The sequence below is a fragment of the Castanea sativa genome, chromosome 6 (assembly GCF_040712315.1).
Source record: "Castanea sativa cultivar Marrone di Chiusa Pesio chromosome 6, ASM4071231v1".
In the NCBI taxonomy this organism is placed as follows: domain Eukaryota; kingdom Viridiplantae; phylum Streptophyta; class Magnoliopsida; order Fagales; family Fagaceae; genus Castanea; species Castanea sativa.
In genome coordinates, this window is record NC_134018.1 from 48,144,711 (window position 1) to 48,164,562 (window position 19,852).

The 19,852-nt window shown below is 32.6% G+C and overlaps 3 protein-coding genes across 3 annotated transcripts; all 3 read left to right on the forward strand.

Annotated features, from left to right (window-relative positions):
* The first annotated feature begins 2,535 nt into the window (after positions 1-2,535).
* LOC142641322 (WAT1-related protein At2g39510-like) lies at positions 2,536-5,042 on the forward strand. The gene is made up of 7 exons (XM_075815732.1): positions 2,536-2,735; positions 3,234-3,296; positions 3,424-3,540; positions 3,662-3,899; positions 4,012-4,173; positions 4,302-4,453; positions 4,841-5,042. The coding sequence occupies exons 1-7, from the start codon at positions 2,536-2,538 to the stop codon at positions 5,040-5,042; spliced, it is 1,134 nt and encodes a 377-aa protein (XP_075671847.1).
* A 4,298-nt stretch (positions 5,043-9,340) lies between these two features.
* LOC142641576 (WAT1-related protein At2g39510-like) lies at positions 9,341-11,694 on the forward strand. The gene is made up of 7 exons (XM_075816020.1): positions 9,341-9,593; positions 9,708-9,770; positions 9,876-9,992; positions 10,085-10,322; positions 10,610-10,771; positions 10,894-11,045; positions 11,365-11,694. Exons 1-7 carry the CDS (start codon positions 9,391-9,393, stop codon positions 11,570-11,572), a joined length of 1,143 nt encoding a protein of 380 aa, XP_075672135.1. The 5' UTR covers positions 9,341-9,390; the 3' UTR covers positions 11,573-11,694.
* A 5,195-nt stretch (positions 11,695-16,889) lies between these two features.
* On the forward strand, positions 16,890-18,819 carry LOC142641724 (WAT1-related protein At2g39510-like). The gene is made up of 7 exons (XM_075816201.1): positions 16,890-17,089; positions 17,194-17,256; positions 17,363-17,479; positions 17,589-17,829; positions 18,030-18,191; positions 18,371-18,519; positions 18,642-18,819. Exons 1-7 carry the CDS (start codon positions 16,890-16,892, stop codon positions 18,817-18,819), a joined length of 1,110 nt encoding a protein of 369 aa, XP_075672316.1.
* Positions 18,820-19,852: the final 1,033 nt, after the last annotated feature.

Here is a 19,852-nt window from a genome sequence, read left to right on the forward strand (position 1 = left end):
TATGGGTTTTTAAAAAAATAAACCCCAAAGTGAGTCCGGGTCGGGTTCGGGTTTTATAAAAAAATCCGAAACCCAACCCAAAACCTGGCCCGAATAAATACCCGATTATGTTAAATTACCAAAACCCCCACTTATATATATATATATATATATATATATCATTGAGAATCTGAGATTTGTAACCCTAAGTCACTACCCAGCCCAGCCGCCCCTCTCATTCCCATCAGTCCTCAGCAGTCAGCAGCCCCTCATGCCCTCAGCTTCACGCCTCAGTGCCCTCAACCCCTCACAACAGCCCCTCACTCTCCTCTCCCACTCGCGCTCACTCTCCTCTCATGTCTCACCGTCAGCCTCTCTAATGCTCTCTGCCTCTCTCATGTCTCACACCGTCAGCCACTCACAACTCTGACTCATGTCTCACTCTGACTTACTCTCTTTGCCGAAGAAGATGAAGATGAAATTCTAAGATTCTCGCCACAAAGATTCTCGGTCTCACACTCGGTCTCACTCTCTCATGCTCTCATGTTCTTCTTCCATTTTTTCTTTATTTGATTAGTGGGTTTGGGGATTTAGATTCTCTTTGTTTAACCTGTGGGTTTGGGGATTTAGATTTTGTTGTCAAGATTTGATGTTCCTTGCTATTTCAAATGTATTTGGTTTATGTGAATAGTTTGATTTCAAATGTATTTGGTTTCTGTGAAAAGAAATTGGAATGGGTATGATGGATTTGATTTGAGATTTATTTGGATTTGTAATTTGTGCTGCACTGCTACTGTGATTTTTTTTCTCAGGAAAACAATTTTTTAAAAAAATTATTAGGCCACGGATTGGACCACTGTTAGGGGCTGAAGATTGGGCCCTGAAGTGGCCTAGCTGGGCGGGTCTGGGCCCCAATAAAAAAATCCGTTTAATAAACGGGCCGGGTTTGGGTCGTGGGTCCTGGCCCGCGGGTCGGGTACAGGTATGGAAAAACCCGGCATGAATTCGACTCGTTGTCATTCTAAGATTAAACAAAGAGTGAAAGAATATAAATGATGAGTTTTGTACGTAGCTGTAAGATCTTATTTAACCAATTTAGATAATTAATCTTTTTACATATAGTGAATGGTAAAGATATAATATAATATAATAAAATATTACGCCTTCACTTTTATTAGCTAGGTATCATCTTATGTAATAAAGATATAATGGTAAATTTTTATAAATTACTTTTTTGATCCTCTATTTCTTTCTCCCAACTAAGCAAAGGGTTTGATCAAAAGAAAAAACTAAGCAAAGGGAAATTATAATTATTTTCTACTGTTCCATTTTTCTATCACCTCCGCCAACACGCACGAAAGAAGATTCTGATTTTTTTTTTTTTTTTTTTTTTTTTTAGTTGATGACAAAGACTCCTAAAAGTTTGCTTTTTCCACTACAATGGGCAAGAGACATGGTTTCTAGTTTCTAGTTTCTGCTACTATATATATATGAGTGCCTGGGGTGGTTCCAACTCAAAATTCGTTTATCATAATTTTGCTTTTACAAATAATTCAGCTAGTGCGAACCACATCATGGATACACTACTTTAGGTATGAGATGGATTACATTTTCATTAATCAATTACTGTAAATAAATACTATCATCGTCTTGAAAATAATAATTGCTTTATTTTAATTAGAGGCCACAAATGAAGTATTTCTAGGACTCAAACGATTTTATTAGCAAAGTTTAAAAATTAAAAACACAAGTCAAAGTTTGGATTTTGTGAGGGATCAAAGGTTGTCATGTTTTATTACAAATTTTACTATATAAAATTTACAAATTTTGTGATTAATGGCAAATCATTTTATAATTTAATCCTATGTTATTAAAATTTGCTTTATTTTAAATTATACTTGATTTATTTTGTGATTAATGTCAAATCATTTTATAATTTAATCCAATGTTCTTAAGACATTATTATGGAATTGACTTCTATCATGAACCAAGGGGCGATATGTAACTATCTGCATAATAAAAGTACTAAAAACATTCAACGTTAACATGGTCAGTACCACAAAAATAAGGCGACATTGCATGGCTTGTGATAACATGAGTCACAAGGCATGCATAAAGTTTCTACGTATGCCTTTCCATTCACCAAAGCCATAAATATACAAAAGATTGCTTTTTCCTTTTAGGAAAGGAGACAAAAAATATTGTGAACGAATTACGCTTTAAGCAAACCCTACCAATGCACCACGTTAAGCGGCGTTAAGGACAAGTTTTCTTGGTGCACTGACCCTCAATGATAGTGCTTAATATTCTATGAGGGAAAGATAGCTGGTTTTGATGTTGTGTTTATCTAAGTTTTCTTTTAGGAATGGTATCTTAGTTTGCTCAGGTGGAGTCCCTAGACTCTCTGAAGGAAGACGTGTTGAGATTGATTTTATCCATATAAGAATATGAACCAGGGAAAAAAATAATTAAAAACTGTATATAAAGTGAATTTATTCTTCATTTTGCTTAGAAGCTTTTTGCATTAGAGTGAAAGAAAGAGAAATCAAACGTACCATGACTATGAAGTCCATGACTCAATTGTACAACAAGGTGAAGCTAATTTTGGCTGTAATTTTATTGCAATTTGGCTATGCAGGGATGTCTATAATTAGTAAGTTTGCTCTAAACAAGGGGATGAGCCAACATGTTTTGGTAGTCTATCGGCATGCCGTTGCCACTGCTGTCATTGGTCCTTTTGCTATTGTCTTGGATAGGTCTCCATCTCCTCTCTTCTTATTGTTTACATGTGTATATGTAAAGTCTTTTCCTCATTATAGTTATAAGATTGATGCTAGGCAGACTTTAAATTTGATTAGATAAGCTTTAATTACAATACTGACATGTCATCAATTATAAAATAAAAGTAATTTAATCATTCATATATTATTGTTTATGTTTGTTATAGTATTACTAATCACATTCATTATCATGTTAACCGGTACTTTTATGACAGTTATTAATAAATCATATTAGAAAAGTTGTTAACACTAATTTTATGAAAAATATAAAAAACTATTAAAAAAATTAATTATTTTATCATCTTCTTATAAATTATTTCTAAAAATAATTCTTAAACTAATGTGCTTAGAGTATTCGTTAACATTGTTCATATAAATCTTTTATAATAAAATTGATAATAACTTAAATATTTTTCCAATCATATTTTTGCGCGGGATAAAAAGCCAATGACATTAATTGAATACTCTAAACAGGAACGTAAGGCCAAAGTTGACCTTCTCAATCTTTGCTAAGATTGTATTGCTCGGCTTATTGGAGTAAGATTGTGGACCATCAAGCAATAAGTTTTTGGTCTTAAGCTTCAAATTAACATTTTAGTTAACTTTTTTTTGTTCTGCTGGAGGCATGGGTCTAACTTAGCTTTCATTTCTCTCTCCTACTCAGGCCTGTAATGGACCAGAACTTGTACTACACAGGGATGAAGTATACTACAGGAACTTTTACGTCTGCCATGTGCAATGTTCTTCCGGCCTTCGCATTTTTAATGGCTTGGATTTTAGGGTAACTCTCTCTCTCTCTTAATTTTGTCCCACAAAGACTTATAATTCTTTCTTTCTTGCATACATGGTATTATAGATTATACTAAGTTTGGGATGCTTCAACTTTGTGAATGCCTTTGTAGTCTTGAGAAAGTATATATTAGGAGGCTGCACGGCCAGGCAAAGGTAGTGGGGACTATAGTGACGGTCGGGGGTGCGATGCTTATGACTCTGGTTAAAGGAACCAGGTTGAATTTGCCATGGACAAATGGAAATGCCCATCAAGAATCTACGAGTGCTGCAAATAAGGAAGCTCTCGTCAAGGGTGCTCTAATGATTCTAGCAGGTTGTGCCTGCTGGTCTGGTTTCATTATTCTTCAAGTAAGAGTATAATCTGCATTAATTTACCTTGCAATATCAATTAAAAATGTGCACGCATATATACACAATTTTTTAGAACTTTTTTTTTTTTTTTTTTTTTGGGCTTTTGCAGGCATTTACTCTAAGATCATACCCCGCAGAACTATCCCTAACAGTTTTGATATGTTTGATGGGCACACTGGAAAGTAGCATACTAGCCCTTGCAATGGAATGGGGCAACCCCACAGCCTGGTCAATACACTTCGATATTAAGCTCTTAGCAGTTGTATACAGTGTGAGAAATTCTAAAAATGTTGAGCTTTTTAATGCTTTTTTTTTATTCCTTTGCAGTTCTTATAAAAATGTTGTCATGGAATAATGGCTTATAGACTTGCATTTATACTCACAAGAAATTCTATACAGGGCATAATATGTTCAGGATTTGCTTTCTACATTCAAGGAGTGATAATGAAGGAAAAGGGACCTGTTTTTGTGACTGCATTTAATCCCTTGAGCATGATTCTAGTCACAATTATAGGCTCCTTCATTCTGTCTGAGACAATGTACTTAGGAAGGTTCGCATTGATTTTTCTATCCTACTACGACTATCAATAAGTCTAGCAATAACATCTTTCACAATTTTGTTTTATAACTATTGACATATTCTTTTTTGATTAGTGCATTACAAAAATTGTGTCCACAGTAGACCCAAATTAACATATTATTATATCAATAGTTGTGAAAAAAATAGTGTCCTCAGCATTACTTCTATGCCTAGAGGGAGAAAGTGCTTAAAATTTCAATTCAAAATCTTTTGTTTCCTAGAACATTCATATGATAATACAGAAATTAACTACTGTAGTTGATTTGGTTCATTTGGTTAAAGGAAATTGTAGGAAAAGATTTGGAATCATAAACGTTGAATGACTATGGGCTAACTAAGGTAACTGAAATGTGTTTAGGATTATTGGAGCAATTGTCATTGTTGCTGGCTTATATATGGTTTTATGGGGCAAGAGTAAGGATCAATTGGGATCAAGATCAGACAATGATAGGGTAGTACCGCAAAATATGGCTACCATGAATGAGAGGACAACAACTTCGAAACAAAAATTTGTAGCCATCGATGTGACAAGCGTAGAATCTACAGATGGAACTGCTTGAAGATAGCTGATATTGTATACATGCTTAGTAGTGGTTAAATTTCATATGAAAAATTCCCATCAATGTGTAGTGTTTTGTGTAAAACTAATATTTTTACACTTCCAGTGTTAGACGTGGCTTCAATTTAGAGGAGGCACCTAGTGCGTCTCCATTAATTGGTTCTTAGTCCTCAGGCAAGGAAAGTACATTTCTATTTGTTGATAAAGAGTTGCATGTAGATGTCAGATACTAAGACTGTGTTAAACACACCTATGCACCACCTTCCTCCTATCCGTTAATTACGGAGATCACTGCACAGAACATTGATGTATCATAAACATTGTTTTTAAAAGATTGGATTCAACTGGTGGTAGGTGGGACTAATGATGTCATGAATTACAAAGCATATATAATTAAGTAAATTCCAATTTCTAAATTTTACAAAAAATTCAAATTTTCGAATAATGTGACAACATGCATGGAACTAAAAAATTGTTTAAAAGAGAAACAAAAAGAAACAAAAAATAAAAAGGAAAGAAAAATGAGTAAAAGCACAAAAGAGTAATTTTAAATATGACAACATTTGGCTACAAAACTATAATGCAAGAAATTCAAAATCTAAATGGAAGATTTTCATCTATAGTTGAGCATTCGCATTAACTTATACAAAAATTCTTACCTATTTTAGTATAAAAACCTACTTTTTCTATTTTACATACTCGTTTTTCAAAACACCCTACATTATATCATCTATTTTACACTACATTTCATTAAAATATTAATTTTACAACCACAATCATCTACTCTTTTCCTTCATCCTCAAAATATGTAAAGAAAAAATAAATTAAAAAACTAAATACAAAATGAATAGTATCAGTGTAAATTTACACGATTATGTACTGTAGTAATTATGTATTTTTATACAACTTTATATAGACTGATGTAAGTAAATTTTGAGTTTGATTAGCTAAAATGTATTATTTTTCTATCATACAAACACTGATCCGAGTGGTAAGAGCAGAACAAGATTTGGTTTGGATCTCAAATGCATTCGCATGCAATCTATATGAAGCCACCGCAAGACCTGAGGTCCAAATAAGCAGCCATTACATATCTCCAAAAACTTGTACAATATGTCAATATCTAACAACTGTGATCAGATGTCTTCTGAAATTATGTTATTATTACTGCAAAAGTTACTTACATAAGTTTGTTTGTTAGTTTTAGTTAGGATGATTGCATGTCCTCAATACTTAATGGCGCCACTGCTTCCCTGCACAAGGCATCTCAAATGTTTAATGACATACATCCAATGCTGTTATTTCTCAACCCAAAAACAAAAACAAAAAAATGAGGCTAATCAGCACTACTAAACAAAGGTTCATTCAAGTGTGTAATCCAACGCTAACAAATTTAAAAATTCTTTGGCTTTTTTTGGCATACGATACCACTAGAAGGTGCAAAATTAGTCAATTATTGAATCATTAGGTTTTTTAATTTCAACTTGCTATGTGAATTAGATTATGTAATCACGTGTTGCATTAGGAGAGTGTTTGATGAATGTTCCAAATGTGATGTAAAGCCAGTACACAGCTAGTCTTTTATATATATATAAAAGATAGAAATTCTATTTTAATTTAATCTAAATATATGTATGTGTAAAGTTCCCTCCAGTACATGCATAACTAGTCTTAATCACTAAAACTTTAGTTGATAGAAAATCTGTTTAGATTCGATTTATATAAATAATACCCCCACTAATTTAGCTGATGAGAACATTCTGACTAACACTCTAGCTAACGTTTGAAAATACCCCCACTAATTTAGCATAAAAATAAAGTGAACCCCACTAGTTAAAACCTCCAGTCATATATAGCAGCCAAGTTTGGTTAGTGTCACCTCAAAAGAAAGGGAAAAAAGGTGCGGTTAGTGCAATTAATTACTTTCTTCTCAGTCGGCACAATTTGGAACACTTCTTTTTTTTTTAGAAACTGATCGGCATGCTTTTTATTTAAGTAGCTAGTATATTAGCTAAAAAAATCAACAAATGTTTGGAGGAACAACCTCTATCCAAACTAATAAAGAAAAAATAAAAAATAAAATTATCCCGTACTTTTGGTTAAAGCATTACTTTGCCTATATACATGAGAAAAAGAAAAACTCTGAACTGTATCCCTTACTAAATGATTAAAAGCCAAACTTAGCATATCACCCTTGCGAAGAGAGTAATTAACAATTTCAGAATCTCCCTCAAAAATCCAATGTTTTACTTTGAACGCCATCTCCCTCTAGTACTATCTAATAGTCTTAAGTAAACAATAACAACAACAACAATGCAACAAATGCGAACACACTATGAAGACACTGCTTTTAAGTGTTAGATGGATTAAATTGTCATTCGACAAAGACAGTTAAACAACCTCTCTTTCCTCTGTTGCTTTAATCACAGCCACTAATATTATAATTGACAAACTCAACATTTTAGGTCTAGGATGACGCTGCTAAATATCTTAGAATATCTACTCTTATTGGCAAAGTTTGAAAGACAAATAAAAAAATTTTCATTCTCCCAATTTTTTTTTTTTAAATGCTATCCTTAATTAAACTCAATCTGATTGATCCTCAGTGAGGATTAGGTAAACCCAATCAATGCCCCCACATTGTGGACACTTTTTCTTGGTGCACTGAGTCCCGGCCCTCTCCTTAGTCAGCACTGATAGTGCTTAGCATTCTATGACAAAAAGATAGCTGGTGTATGAGTGGAGTCTCAAGACTCTTAAGTCTTAACCCTTGGAAGTTTATGAATAATTAAACATATTTATAAAAAAAATTAAATATTTAACTCCCTCTTGTTTAAATGTTTGAAAGGAAATGAAGTAATCGTGTTTGGGATTTAAATGAGAAAAAAAAATTTAATTATTATTATTACTAGCCAATGTCCCACACGATGCACGTACACTCTATAAATATATTTTTTAAAATTTGATAAAGAATTATTTCTACATGTTATAATATTTAAGAAAAAAATTCTAATTAAATTACACATCATTGTAAAGAAAGCAAATCTAAATTATTATCATTATTATAAGTAAGAATATGAACTTCTATCTTAAGTGAATTGAAAAATATTAAATTATATCCACTATGTTAAGTGCATGCACTATCATTTTTTTTTTTCATTTTTTAAAAAAAATGTTTTTTTTTCTCTTTTTCCTTGATTTTGTTTCAATTTTTGTCGAAGTAATTAAACTCAAGCAAGAATACAACATTCCTAATCAAGTTTTATACCAATAGTAAATAACATCTAATTAATATGAAATTTGACATGCATGTTGAAGATAACGAGAATATATATATATATATATATATATATATATATATATATATATATATATATATATATATATATATATATGTCACCACGTACAGTTTTAAACATATTAAACAATTAATAGTTATTGAGCAGTACTGTAACATTAACAAGTTACACCACTTGATTTTATGTGTATATATAACCTTTTTTATTATTATTATTACTAATTGTTGTTGTTATTATTATTATTATGCAATTTCTATATTAAAAATAGCTGCATAGACATTTAAGGATTAAAAAAAGTATTATAAGATTTTCAGTGAAAATCCATATATTAAGGTATTTCATTCAATTTGATTCGTCCTAATTTTGAAAGAATTAAAAAAAAAAAGGGACTTATGATAGAAATGAATAACAATATATATACACACACTAGGCTCATCACACGCACTTCACACGTGCAATAAGGCTTTTTTTTTAGTTTAATGTAATTTTTTAATTTGAATTTATCAATTGTTAGTAAGGTTACACAAGATTTTATTTTTAAGAAACTAAAATTTAAGATTTTAAAAATAAGTAAACGGTTAGGTTTAATGTGTGCTAGCTTTTAAGATAAAATGTATTAAACGTGCATGAGATATATTCAAATAGAAAGTACTAATTTTTAGGAGAAAAAAAAGTTTATGTCGTAGTTTTTTTGTTATTGAATTTTGTTGAATTACAATTTTAACTTTATTTTGTATTTTTTAAGAATAATGATTATCTAATTAACTTAGAGGTATTTTTGACATTTTTTGAAGTCATAACTAATTTTCTAAATTCTCTTAATATATAGAAATATATATTTCCCGTGTTAAACCCAACAGGAGAATATTCTTTAAAAAACTCTTTTCTTTACATTCTTTCCTCTTGTTCTTCTCTCCCAAACAAGTTATAAAGTTGGAAGTGTTATGATTGGTTTTTATTTTCTGATTATTGTTTATATAAAGTGAACTTCATACTTTACTTTGCTCAAGCCTCTTCACATTAGAGAGAGTTAGAGAACGTTAGCTTAACATGTCTATGGAGTACTCCAAGACTCAATTGTATAACAAGGTGAAGCCATATTTCTTAGTAATTATAATGCAATTTGGCTATGCCGGGATGTCCATAATTGGTAAGTTTGCTCTAAACAAGGGGATGAGTGAACATGTGTTCATAGCCTACCAGCATGCCATTGCAGCTGTTGTCATTGCTCCTTTTGCTGTTGTCTTTGATAGGTCTCCATCTCCTCCCATCTTATTATTGTGTACATGTTTTTCAACACTTTTCTTTAATGTTACATCTTGAACAAGATGAAAAGGCTAACCACATTAATTTAATACTTTTAACAGGAAGAGAACCCCAAAGTTGACATTGTGTGTCTTTGCTAAGGTTGCGTTGATCGCCTTATTGGGGTAAGAATTTGGACCATCACTCAATAATTAAGCTTTTGGTCTTAAGCTTCAAACAGAACTTCTTACTTTTTTCTTCTTTTTTTCTCTTTTTAATTTCCTACTCAGGCCTGTAATAAACCAGAACTTGTTCTACACCGGGATGAAGTATACTACAGCAAGTTTTGCAAGAGCAATGTGCAATGTTATTCCTGCCTTTTCATTTGCAATGGCTTGGATTTTAGGGTAACTTTCTTTAGCTCCCCCATTCACGTTCTTGCATGCATACATGGTGTACACAAATTTGGGTTGCTTCAAATTTATGAATGCTTTTGTAGTCTTGAGAAAGTGTATCTTAGGAGACTGCGTGGCCAGGCCAAGGTATTGGGGACTATGGTCACAGTTGTGGGAGCTTTGCTTATGACTCTGGTTAAAGGACCTATGTTTAATTTGCCATGGGCAAATGGAAATGCCCATCAAGAATCTACTAGTGCAGCAAACAAGCAAGATATAACGAAGGGTGCTCTGATGATTCTAGCAAGTTCTCTATCCGGGTCTGGTTTCTTTATTCTTCAAGTAAGAGTCTAATCGGCATTAATATAATTTGCAAATTTAATTTAGAAACAGGTAAATCATTTGAAAATTTAATTTAGACCCCAGACATTTATGCAGCGGATTATGTAAGTTCCAAACAAATGTTCTAACAGTGTTTCAATCATAGTTATAATCAACAAAACAATTATGATTAACAGAGTATGACACATGAATCCCATTCTAAACATTACAACCAACTTCTTGCACATGATATTTCAAAAAGTTTAGTTAGACTGAATTAGAAATGAGATATACTTGTTGCATTGTAGGCAATTACACTGAAATCATACCCCGCGGAGCTTTCTCTAACAGTTTTGATTTGCTTGATGGGCTCACTAGAAAGTACCATACTAGCTCTTGCAATCGAATGGGGCAACCCGACAGCCTGGTCAATACACTTCGATATTAAGCTCTTAGCAACTATATACAGTGTGAGAAATTCTAAAAATATTATGCTTTTTAATGCCTTTTCTTTTTGTAGTTCTTATAAAAATGTTGATAGTGAATAGTGGCCTATATACTTGCTTTTATACTCATAAGAAACTCTGTTCAGGGCCTAATATGTTCAGGATTTGCTTTCTACATTCAAGGAGTGGTAATGAAGGAAAGGGGGCCTGTTTTTGTGACTGCTTTTAGTCCCCTAAGTGTGGTTTTAGTAATGATTATAGGCTCCTTCATTCTATCTGAGACATTGCACATAGGAAGGTGCGCAATGATTTTTCTTACTATGTCTACTAGAAAGTCACCATACAACATTTTTCACAACTACTAACATAGTCTAAAGTAATTGTTTCATAACAAAACTTATGTCAATGAATTCAAGTAAAAGTGATATTACTCCAATCACAATATGTCATGTCAGTAATTGTGAGAAAAGTTATATTACTAGTATATTCCCACAGTATTTAATTATTATATTTTCTCTGGTTCATTTGGTTTATGGAAGGAGATTGTTGGAAAAAAATTTGGAATCATAAACATTATATAACTACAAGCTAACTTAGGTAACTGAACTATTTTTTAGGGTTATTGGAGCAGTTGTCATTATTGTTGGCTTATACCTAGTTTTATGGGGCAAGAGTAAGGATCAACTGGAATCGACATCAGACAGTAATAAGGTAGTGCTAACGACCCAAAATATGGACACTATGAATGAGAGGAAAACAACTTCAAAACAAGAATTTTTAGCCATTGATGTAACAAGTACAAAATCTACATTAGGAACTACTTGAAGATAGCGGATATTTTATTTATATATGTGCTTATTAGTTGGAATTTGAGTATTCTATATATGGAATAAATTCCATTCAATGTGAATTTCTCGTGTAATATTTTTGTTTTTAAACCTCCAAAGTTAGACATGGCTTGAATTTAAAGGAGGTGCACCAAGTACATCTCCACTGCTTGGTTCTCACTTATTTCTTAACCACGGAAAGGATATCTCTATGCCACCACCTTCCTCCTATTCGTTGATTCCGGCTATCAGTGCACAGGAAAATGATTTTATAAGCATTGTTTTAAAAAATGGATTAGAAAAAAAAAAATTTGAAAACAGAATGGTCTTTGGTTTTATGGTCCGATTGAATTGTAATAATTTGTAAGAGAGAAAAGTTTAGCTTCAAATTAGTTTGGAGCTATCTTCTTTCAAGCCACAGACAAGTCTAGTCGGATAGATTGGTATCAGCAAAAAGAACCTATGGTAGGGCCAAGTACTGCTACATGATTCCACATTCACGTAAATGACCCAAAGAGTCAAAAACTTACCCTTTGAGAATTCACCTCGACCATCATCTGGGATTTTAATTCTTCTATCAAATTGATTCTCAACCATTTTCTGAATTAAAATGATTACTACGAATAAAAATCTGATTTTCTTCTAGAAGTATATTCAAGTAGGTCGAATGCAGTTAATCTACAATAAATTATGTATGATGTGCCCTTTTTTTTACCTCAAATTTTTTATGTGCTACATTTCTTAAAAACATCTATAAGAGAATGTTTAATGAGAGGGGAGCCACACAAATAGAAAACACAATCACACGTAGAACACATAAATATATGTGGTTCGACTTTAAGCCTAGACATATTCATAGGCAGCATCTAGGAAAAAGATTCACAAAGAAACATAGATATTACAGAGGTGGCACAAATACATTCTCATAAAACCTAAACCCCTAATACACCAAAAGATATCTCTCCCGTCACAACTAGCACACCACAAAAATTTTCAATTCTCTAAACCCCATGTGCAATCGAGTGCATAGAAACTACAGATTGGTCGGGTATATATTTTGAAAAGGCCAATTAAAGTTGGCATGGTGGTGAACAAAACTCAAAATCCAAATCCATCCATAGTAAGAGTACAAGAAGATATGGTTTGGACCTCACATGCATTTGCTCGCAATCTTTAACAAGCCACATCAACTCAGCAAGGCCTAAGGTCCCAATAATTTATAAGACAGTCCAAAGCCATTACATATCTCCAAAAATTTATACAATATGTCAAAAGTCTAATTAAGTTCGATTAGATGGTTTCTGAAATTATTGTAAGTATTATTAATGCAAAAGCTATGTACATATGTTTGTTTGTTAGTTTTAGTTAGGATGATTACAAATCCTCAATGGTTAATGCCACTGCTACCCTGCACACAAGGCATCTCTCTCAAATGTTTAATATGACATAATTCCAATTAATGCTGTTGTTTCTCAACCCAAAAAAAAAAGAGGCTAATCAGCACTACTAAACAAAGGTTCATTCAAGTGTGTACTCCAACGCTAACAAATTTCAAATTTATCTGAAATTCTTTGACCTTTATTTATTTTTTATTTTTTGGCATATGATGTTGATACCACTAGAAGGTGCAAAATTAGTCAATTGTTGAATTATTATGTTTCTAATTTCTACTTGCTATGTGAACTAAGATTATGTAACCACGTGATGCATTAGCAGAGTGTTTTACCATTATATATATAACGCCAATCAAAACCTTCAGTCATATCTAGCTAGCAGCCCAGTTTGGTTAGTGCAATTACTTTCTTCTTAGTCAGCACTCAGCACAATTTGATACACCATGGTAAATGTTGCTATTGGAGATCACAGGGTAAATAATGAAATAACACCAACAAAAAAAAAATTAATAGCTTAAAGGCTAAAATAAATTAGCTTAAGACAATATTTTCCCCCACTCAAAAGAGTTTTCTACCTAAAGCGCTATTAGTAAATTTGTCTCCAAGATACAACTAAGCCAAAATCTTTCATGTAGCAAACTTTGAGAATTCAGTGAATTTCTTTCTAATGGTGTAAAATATATCAATAAATAAAATTGAATATGGAGGCAAATTTATAAACAATGAATTTTGGAAAGTAACTTTGGTTGGTACAAACCCTAAAAATATGAGTCGTGTCTATTACTAGCCATTAGAGAGAAAATGTCTCATCCCGGCCTCTCCTTTTTTTTGCAAACTTTTGTAGATTTTGCACTTTCTATAATTGTCTCGCTTGAGCATGATTGACATTACTCAAGCAAGCTTTATAACCTCTCTCGAGAAGATATCAGGCAAGCATCCGCTGACCTCACTCACCCTTGTCGCTCATCCTTGCTTGACTCTCACTCGAGCAGTCTTGGCTAAGTGCCAATATAACTTTTTTGTTTTCTATTCAATTCATTTTGTTTGCCGATTACTCTATTCTATTTCTTGCACTGTGGGCTTGCTCGAGCGGGTCATTAAAACTTTATTTTTTTTACTTAATTTTTCTCTTAATTCTTTTACATTCACAATAAGATTACTCCCACATATTACAACCTATATTGTATATGCTAATATATACAACAATTGCCACATAAGCTTTTGAAAACAAAATTTTCTATGTTATAATTCAAAAAAAAAAATTTTAATAAGTTTAAATTCAATAAGTATTCCCCATAAAACCTTGTATATTCATAATCTCCATTAGAATTATGTTACCTTTCTTTAAGGCTATATTATAAGGATTCTTCTTAGGTTTTTGGGTTAGCACCATCTCCATAGACGTCTTGCATGGCTAACTTGGAAGCAGGGGTGAAGTCAGGAGAGGGCAAGAGGGGGCAAGTGCACCCCTAACCTCCCCAAAAACTCCTATATAATATACCTATAAAGCATTTTGCCCACGACAAAATTTTTCTATCTCAACTTTGCCCCTAACATAAATAATAAGACTTCTCTACTTTTGATAAACTGCAATGTTCATACAAATAAGAAGACTTCTCTACTTCTAAAAGAAAGCAATCTAATGTCCTATATAAGTACATAGCACATTTTCGTCTTTTTCCAATGAAAACAAAGTTCAATGGCCCTACATAAGACTAAAAGTATTGTCCTTTGGACAAGTTTCCAAACTACTAACAGTAAATAGTGAATTTAAAAAAAAATTTCACAACAAATTTCATAAAAGTCAGAGCAATACTATATAGTATATACAGTATTTCTCCCAATAAATTTCACAATTTTTGAACATTCAATTTTCATTTAGGCCCACCACCCACTACTTTATTGTCTACCAGTTATATAATTCTCAGTGTCAACTTGTAAAAATACCAACTCTCCTCATGGTGGGTTATACATAATCATTATTTTTTATTAAAAAAAATGGCCTACTTATATTCATATATAGCAATAAAACCATAGCCTCCACTCTTTTTCTTATTTTTTTAGTTTTTAATTTTTTTTTCAATCTTGTTTTTGCTATAATCCAAATTTTAACTAGTTAAAAGAATAAAGAAAAAATGTTGAATTCAACATTATTTTTTAATAGCATTTAAGGCAGTGAGGATACAAAATTGCTAGTACATTGTTATACTCTTAACACTTTTATAATAATTTATTTTAAGAAATAAAATTGATTGTTTAAACTCTATTTATTTAGATTAATCTCCAAATTACATTAATATATATTTGTGTATTTAGTTTGCTATTAATATCGATTAATTTTTTTAGATTAATTTTGCTTTCAACATTGCCACCCTAAACTGAACTCCTAGCTTTGCCACTACTTGGAAGGATGAAGAACACCACAAAGAGATTGCCCTAACCTGGGTTCTCCAATTGGATCTCACACCTGGCATTGTACAACACCATTCAAAGCTGACTTGACCTGATTTTATTGAAAGAGAGAGGGAGACAGAAATATCAAGAGATCAAAAAGGAGGGAGGGGGAGAGATTAAAAAAAATGATCTTTTCATTTTTTTTTTTCAAAAAATATTTTTTATTAATTTGTTTTATATGTTTTTAATCTAAAAAAACTCAAAAATACCAAAACGGCATCATTTTTAATATACCTAGCTAATAACACAACGTGGCGGAAATAAAAAGAATGACTTCATTGGATAAAAGTAAAAGTTATAGGACTTAAAATGAATAAATCATAAGTTAAGGGACTTAATTTAATTTTGGCCAAAGTTAGAGGGTAATTTGTAATTTAGCCTTTCTTTAAATGGTATATCAAATAGTTCCTTATATAAACACAATCATATAAATACCCTTATACCCATATGACTTTTTGTTGAATTTCATATTAACAAAACAAAACAAAACAAAAAATTTGTTTTATTGAACTTTGATACACATTGCACAAATTAGTATATAATTCAGAATGAAATTGCTTTTTGTTGACTTCTTCTAATAATGTCACATAAGCTTCTTCTTCTTCTTCTTCTTCTTCTTCTTCTTCTTCTTTTTTGCCACATAAGCTTTTAAAAACAAATATTTTTCAATGGAATTATTTTGACTTATATTTTTAAATGAATTAAAATTTTATGTGAATTTCTTATAGAACCTCTTATATTCACACCCTCTATTAAATTCTTAGATTCTTGTCACAACGTATTTTCTTTAATTTATAAAATAGATTGTTCCATATACAAACATATATAATCATAATAAGGACAATTAATTACCTACCACAATTATCAAATTACATATTTAGAAAAAGTAAAACAAAAATAATACCATATTTTGTTGATTTTTTTTTTTTTTTTTTTTTGGCATTACCCGATTTTCTTACCAGTATTGGATTTGACTAGCATCTCCTATGTACTCTAATTGCTAGGTACACACATTGTCGGTTTAAAAATAGAATAGGTTCACTTTGAATATACCAGGCTAAAAAAAATATTTTTTGTTTTTATAATTGTAAAACTAAATGACAAATTGAATAGCAGATACGTAGAATATATTCATGTCTTCAAAACTAACGTGCTAAATATATTGTCAAAAAAAATTCTTTATTAAATGCCGATCTAGAACTCTAAAACAAAGCATTCTAATCCCCATTTTTTAATACATTTTAAATGGAAGAGAGATTCGAACTTGAATGCTTCCGTTAGAAATACTAAAATATATCATTTTGAAGTAAAGGCTATTGGCTCCAATGCCCCTTTCAATGAGCATGCCACGTGGCAAAAACTCAAGCTAGAGCAAGCTGAGTTTCTATATATAAAGGTCTAGATACATAAGCCATTGCACCCCCTATTATACTGCTTGCAAGCTTTTCAAGCTGAGAGATGAAAATAATGTGTATGGAGTCCTTGACTCGCTTATTTTGTCAGGTGAAGCTACTTTTGGCTGTGATTCTTTTGCAGTTTGGCTATGCAGGGTTGTCCATTATCGTCAAATTTGCTTTGAACCAGGGGATGAATCATTATGTACTAGTTGCCTACAGGATGTCCATTGCCACTGCTGTTATTGCTCCTTTCGCTATTGTTCTAGAAAGGTTTCCCCCTCTATTTTGAATTCTTTGCATTTCTTATATATCTTCCATGGTTTACAAAAGATGAAAAAGCTAATTATATTGACATAATAGTTGATACCCAACAGGAAATCAAGGCCAAAGATGACCTCCTCTATAATAGTCAAGGCAATGTTGCTAGGTTTGTTTGAGTAAGAATCTAGACAATTGAGATTAGCTAGAACATTACTATCTTAAGTGACTCTATTTGTTTAAGGATTTGTATTAAGCTCTAAATTTTTTTTTTTTTCTATACAGCCCTGTGCTTGACCAGAACCTATTCTATCTTGGGATGAAGTACACAGATACCTCTTTCACATCTGCCATGTGCAATATCCTTCCTGCCTTTGCATTTTTCATGGCTTGGGTATTTAGGTAAGTTTTCACTCAGCAAATGCATGTCTGTCACTGGATATATAAGCCAAAGAAGTGAGAAATTTTAGTGATAGAGATGTAACTTTGTGAAGGGTACGTTTGTTTGCAGGCTCGAGATGGTCAATATTAGGAGTCTGCATAGCCAGGCAAAGATATTGGGAACCATAGTGGCGGTTGGAGGAGCATTGTTTATGACTCTAATTAAAGGACCCACTCTAAATCTGCTATGGACAGAAGGAAGAAACCCTCATGATCAATCTGCTAGTGATGCACAAAAGCAAGATCTCATGAAGGGTGCTTTGATAATCATAGCATCTTGTTTCTTCTGGTCTTGCTTCATCATTCTTCAAGTTGGTATTCTGAATTCAATGTTATTTCACACTCCAAGTTTTATCTTATCTCTCCACACGAATCAACTTTTAGCAAATATGGTTTTCTTTTTTCTTAAAGGACTATCGGATCTTCTAAGAGTCTTGGACACTCACGTTAGCCCAAAAAAAAATTTTTGATTTTTTTTTTAAAATTTGGTGTCTACTTGCATTGCGTCTAGGCATTAACGCTGAAATCGTATCCTGCCAAGCTCTCACTTACAACTTTGATTTGCATTTCGGGCATGGTCGAAGGCACCATAGTGGCCTTGGCATTTGAAAAGGGCAATGCTGCAGCGTGGTCCATTCACTGGGATTACAAATTACTAGCTAGTGTTTATGGGGTAAGAAATTCTAAATTAACTAGTACAACTTTTTCATTGTAACCTATAGGCCAAGAGCCAATCTGTCTGACCCCCTTGTTGTGATCTAGTTCTGGGGTTCAGTCCCCCTTGTCCAAAGTTGGATGTTTCATGTTACAGGGTTTGATACTCTGTGCTAACAGAGGATGTTTCTATGCTAGGGAATACTCTCTGGAGTTGCTTATTATACCATGGGAGTGATCACAGAAAGAAGGGGACCAGTTTTCTACACTGCTTTTAATCCTCTATGCACAGTCATTGTAGCAATTTTGGGGTCCATCATATTTGCAGAGGAAATGAATTTAGGAAGGTTAGAATCAACCACAAATATCAATAGTTCTCTTCTCAAAATCTATATACAACATTTGAAAAATCTGGCATTAATTGAGTATGATGCGTTCATTTGGTTACTTAAGTCTAAATGCTTTGTAGGGTTATTGGAGCAGTTGTCATTGTAATCGGCTTATATTTGGTTCTATGGGGTAAGAGGAAGGAGGATCAACCTACACCTGTGTCACACTGTGATACAGAAGCACCAAACGAACAGAAAATGGCTATACTTACTGAGAGTATGGGTACTTTAAATCATGTTGGAATCAACATCACATAGACACCAACCTAGTACCTGTGGATGAATCTGTTTGAAGGAACCTAAAAAGGTCTAAATTGCTTAGAATTTGATTCGTAGTATGTAACAAGTTCCAAGTATAACTGAAATTCTGAGTGTTCTAGAGCCCTCACTCAGTGCATGATGGAGCGGCTATCACATCTATAATATCCTAAGAATTTTGGACAATATGTTTGATGTAATTATAAAAGCATCATTGGCCATGAGAAGTTTTTCATCGTTGGTTTACCAAGGAGAAGTTTTTCCCAGGCTTGCACAACGACGTGGTGTTATTCCACAATTTTTTTTGCTTCTCATTGTTGCATATAAGAGATATACCCAATAATAAGTTGTCAGAAAGCAATCAAGGTTCCTGGATACCCACCCTATAATGTGGAATCTTTTACTATTGGGCTAATTATTGCTTCACAGTCCCAAAAGTGAAATATTTCACCACAATATCCACACCTTTACATCAAATGTCCATATTTTACATATGATATGAAAGAAGGTAGACATTATGTGAAAGAGTGTGAATAGTGTGGATATGAAACAATCAAAGCCCTTTACTATTGAATTCATCCCATACTACCCCCATATTAGGATAAAGTATTTCATGTATCAAATATATGCATCCTTCCTCTCACAACGCGTGGATCTCTCAAAGCACGTGGATTCTACACGATTGTAAGATGCACACACTATGAGAGGGAAGATGCATATATCTAATACTTTAAATAATTATTGTCATACCACAGGCCAAAGCCTCCATGCTCTAATGACAAACATGAGCATAATAATATTAAATGCACCTTGTTTTTTGGAGCAGGTGGTATTGTATGAAATTGTGATTTGTAACTCTCCTCTCATATGAGCTGGGTGGAAAGTCCATCCCCACATGAGAGGTGTTAAATATCACGGTTTCATAAAATGAAAATTCACCTCAGGAACCAAATACTTTCTCTTGCTCTTACTACTAGGATCCATGTTTATTGTTTTGACCGAAGGTCAGACAGAGATGTAACCCAGAATGTAA

Coding starts and splice junctions, on each gene's coding strand:
- LOC142641322 (XM_075815732.1), top strand. CDS start 2,536: ATGACTATGAAGTCCATGACTCAATTGTACAACAAGGTGAAGCTAATT. Junction 3,297..3,423: donor GTATTGCTCGGCTTATTGGA/GTAAGATTGTGG, acceptor TCTCCTACTCAG/GCCTGTAATGGACCAGAACT. Junction 4,454..4,840: donor GAGACAATGTACTTAGGAAG/GTTCGCATTGAT, acceptor AAATGTGTTTAG/GATTATTGGAGCAATTGTCA.
- LOC142641576 (XM_075816020.1), top strand. CDS start 9,391: ATGTCTATGGAGTACTCCAAGACTCAATTGTATAACAAGGTGAAGCCA. Junction 9,993..10,084: donor GCAATGGCTTGGATTTTAGG/GTAACTTTCTTT, acceptor ATGCTTTTGTAG/TCTTGAGAAAGTGTATCTTA. Junction 10,323..10,609: donor CTGGTTTCTTTATTCTTCAA/GTAAGAGTCTAA, acceptor GTTGCATTGTAG/GCAATTACACTGAAATCATA.
- LOC142641724 (XM_075816201.1), top strand. CDS start 16,890: ATGTGTATGGAGTCCTTGACTCGCTTATTTTGTCAGGTGAAGCTACTT. Junction 17,090..17,193: donor TTCGCTATTGTTCTAGAAAG/GTTTCCCCCTCT, acceptor GATACCCAACAG/GAAATCAAGGCCAAAGATGA. Junction 17,830..18,029: donor CTTGCTTCATCATTCTTCAA/GTTGGTATTCTG, acceptor CATTGCGTCTAG/GCATTAACGCTGAAATCGTA.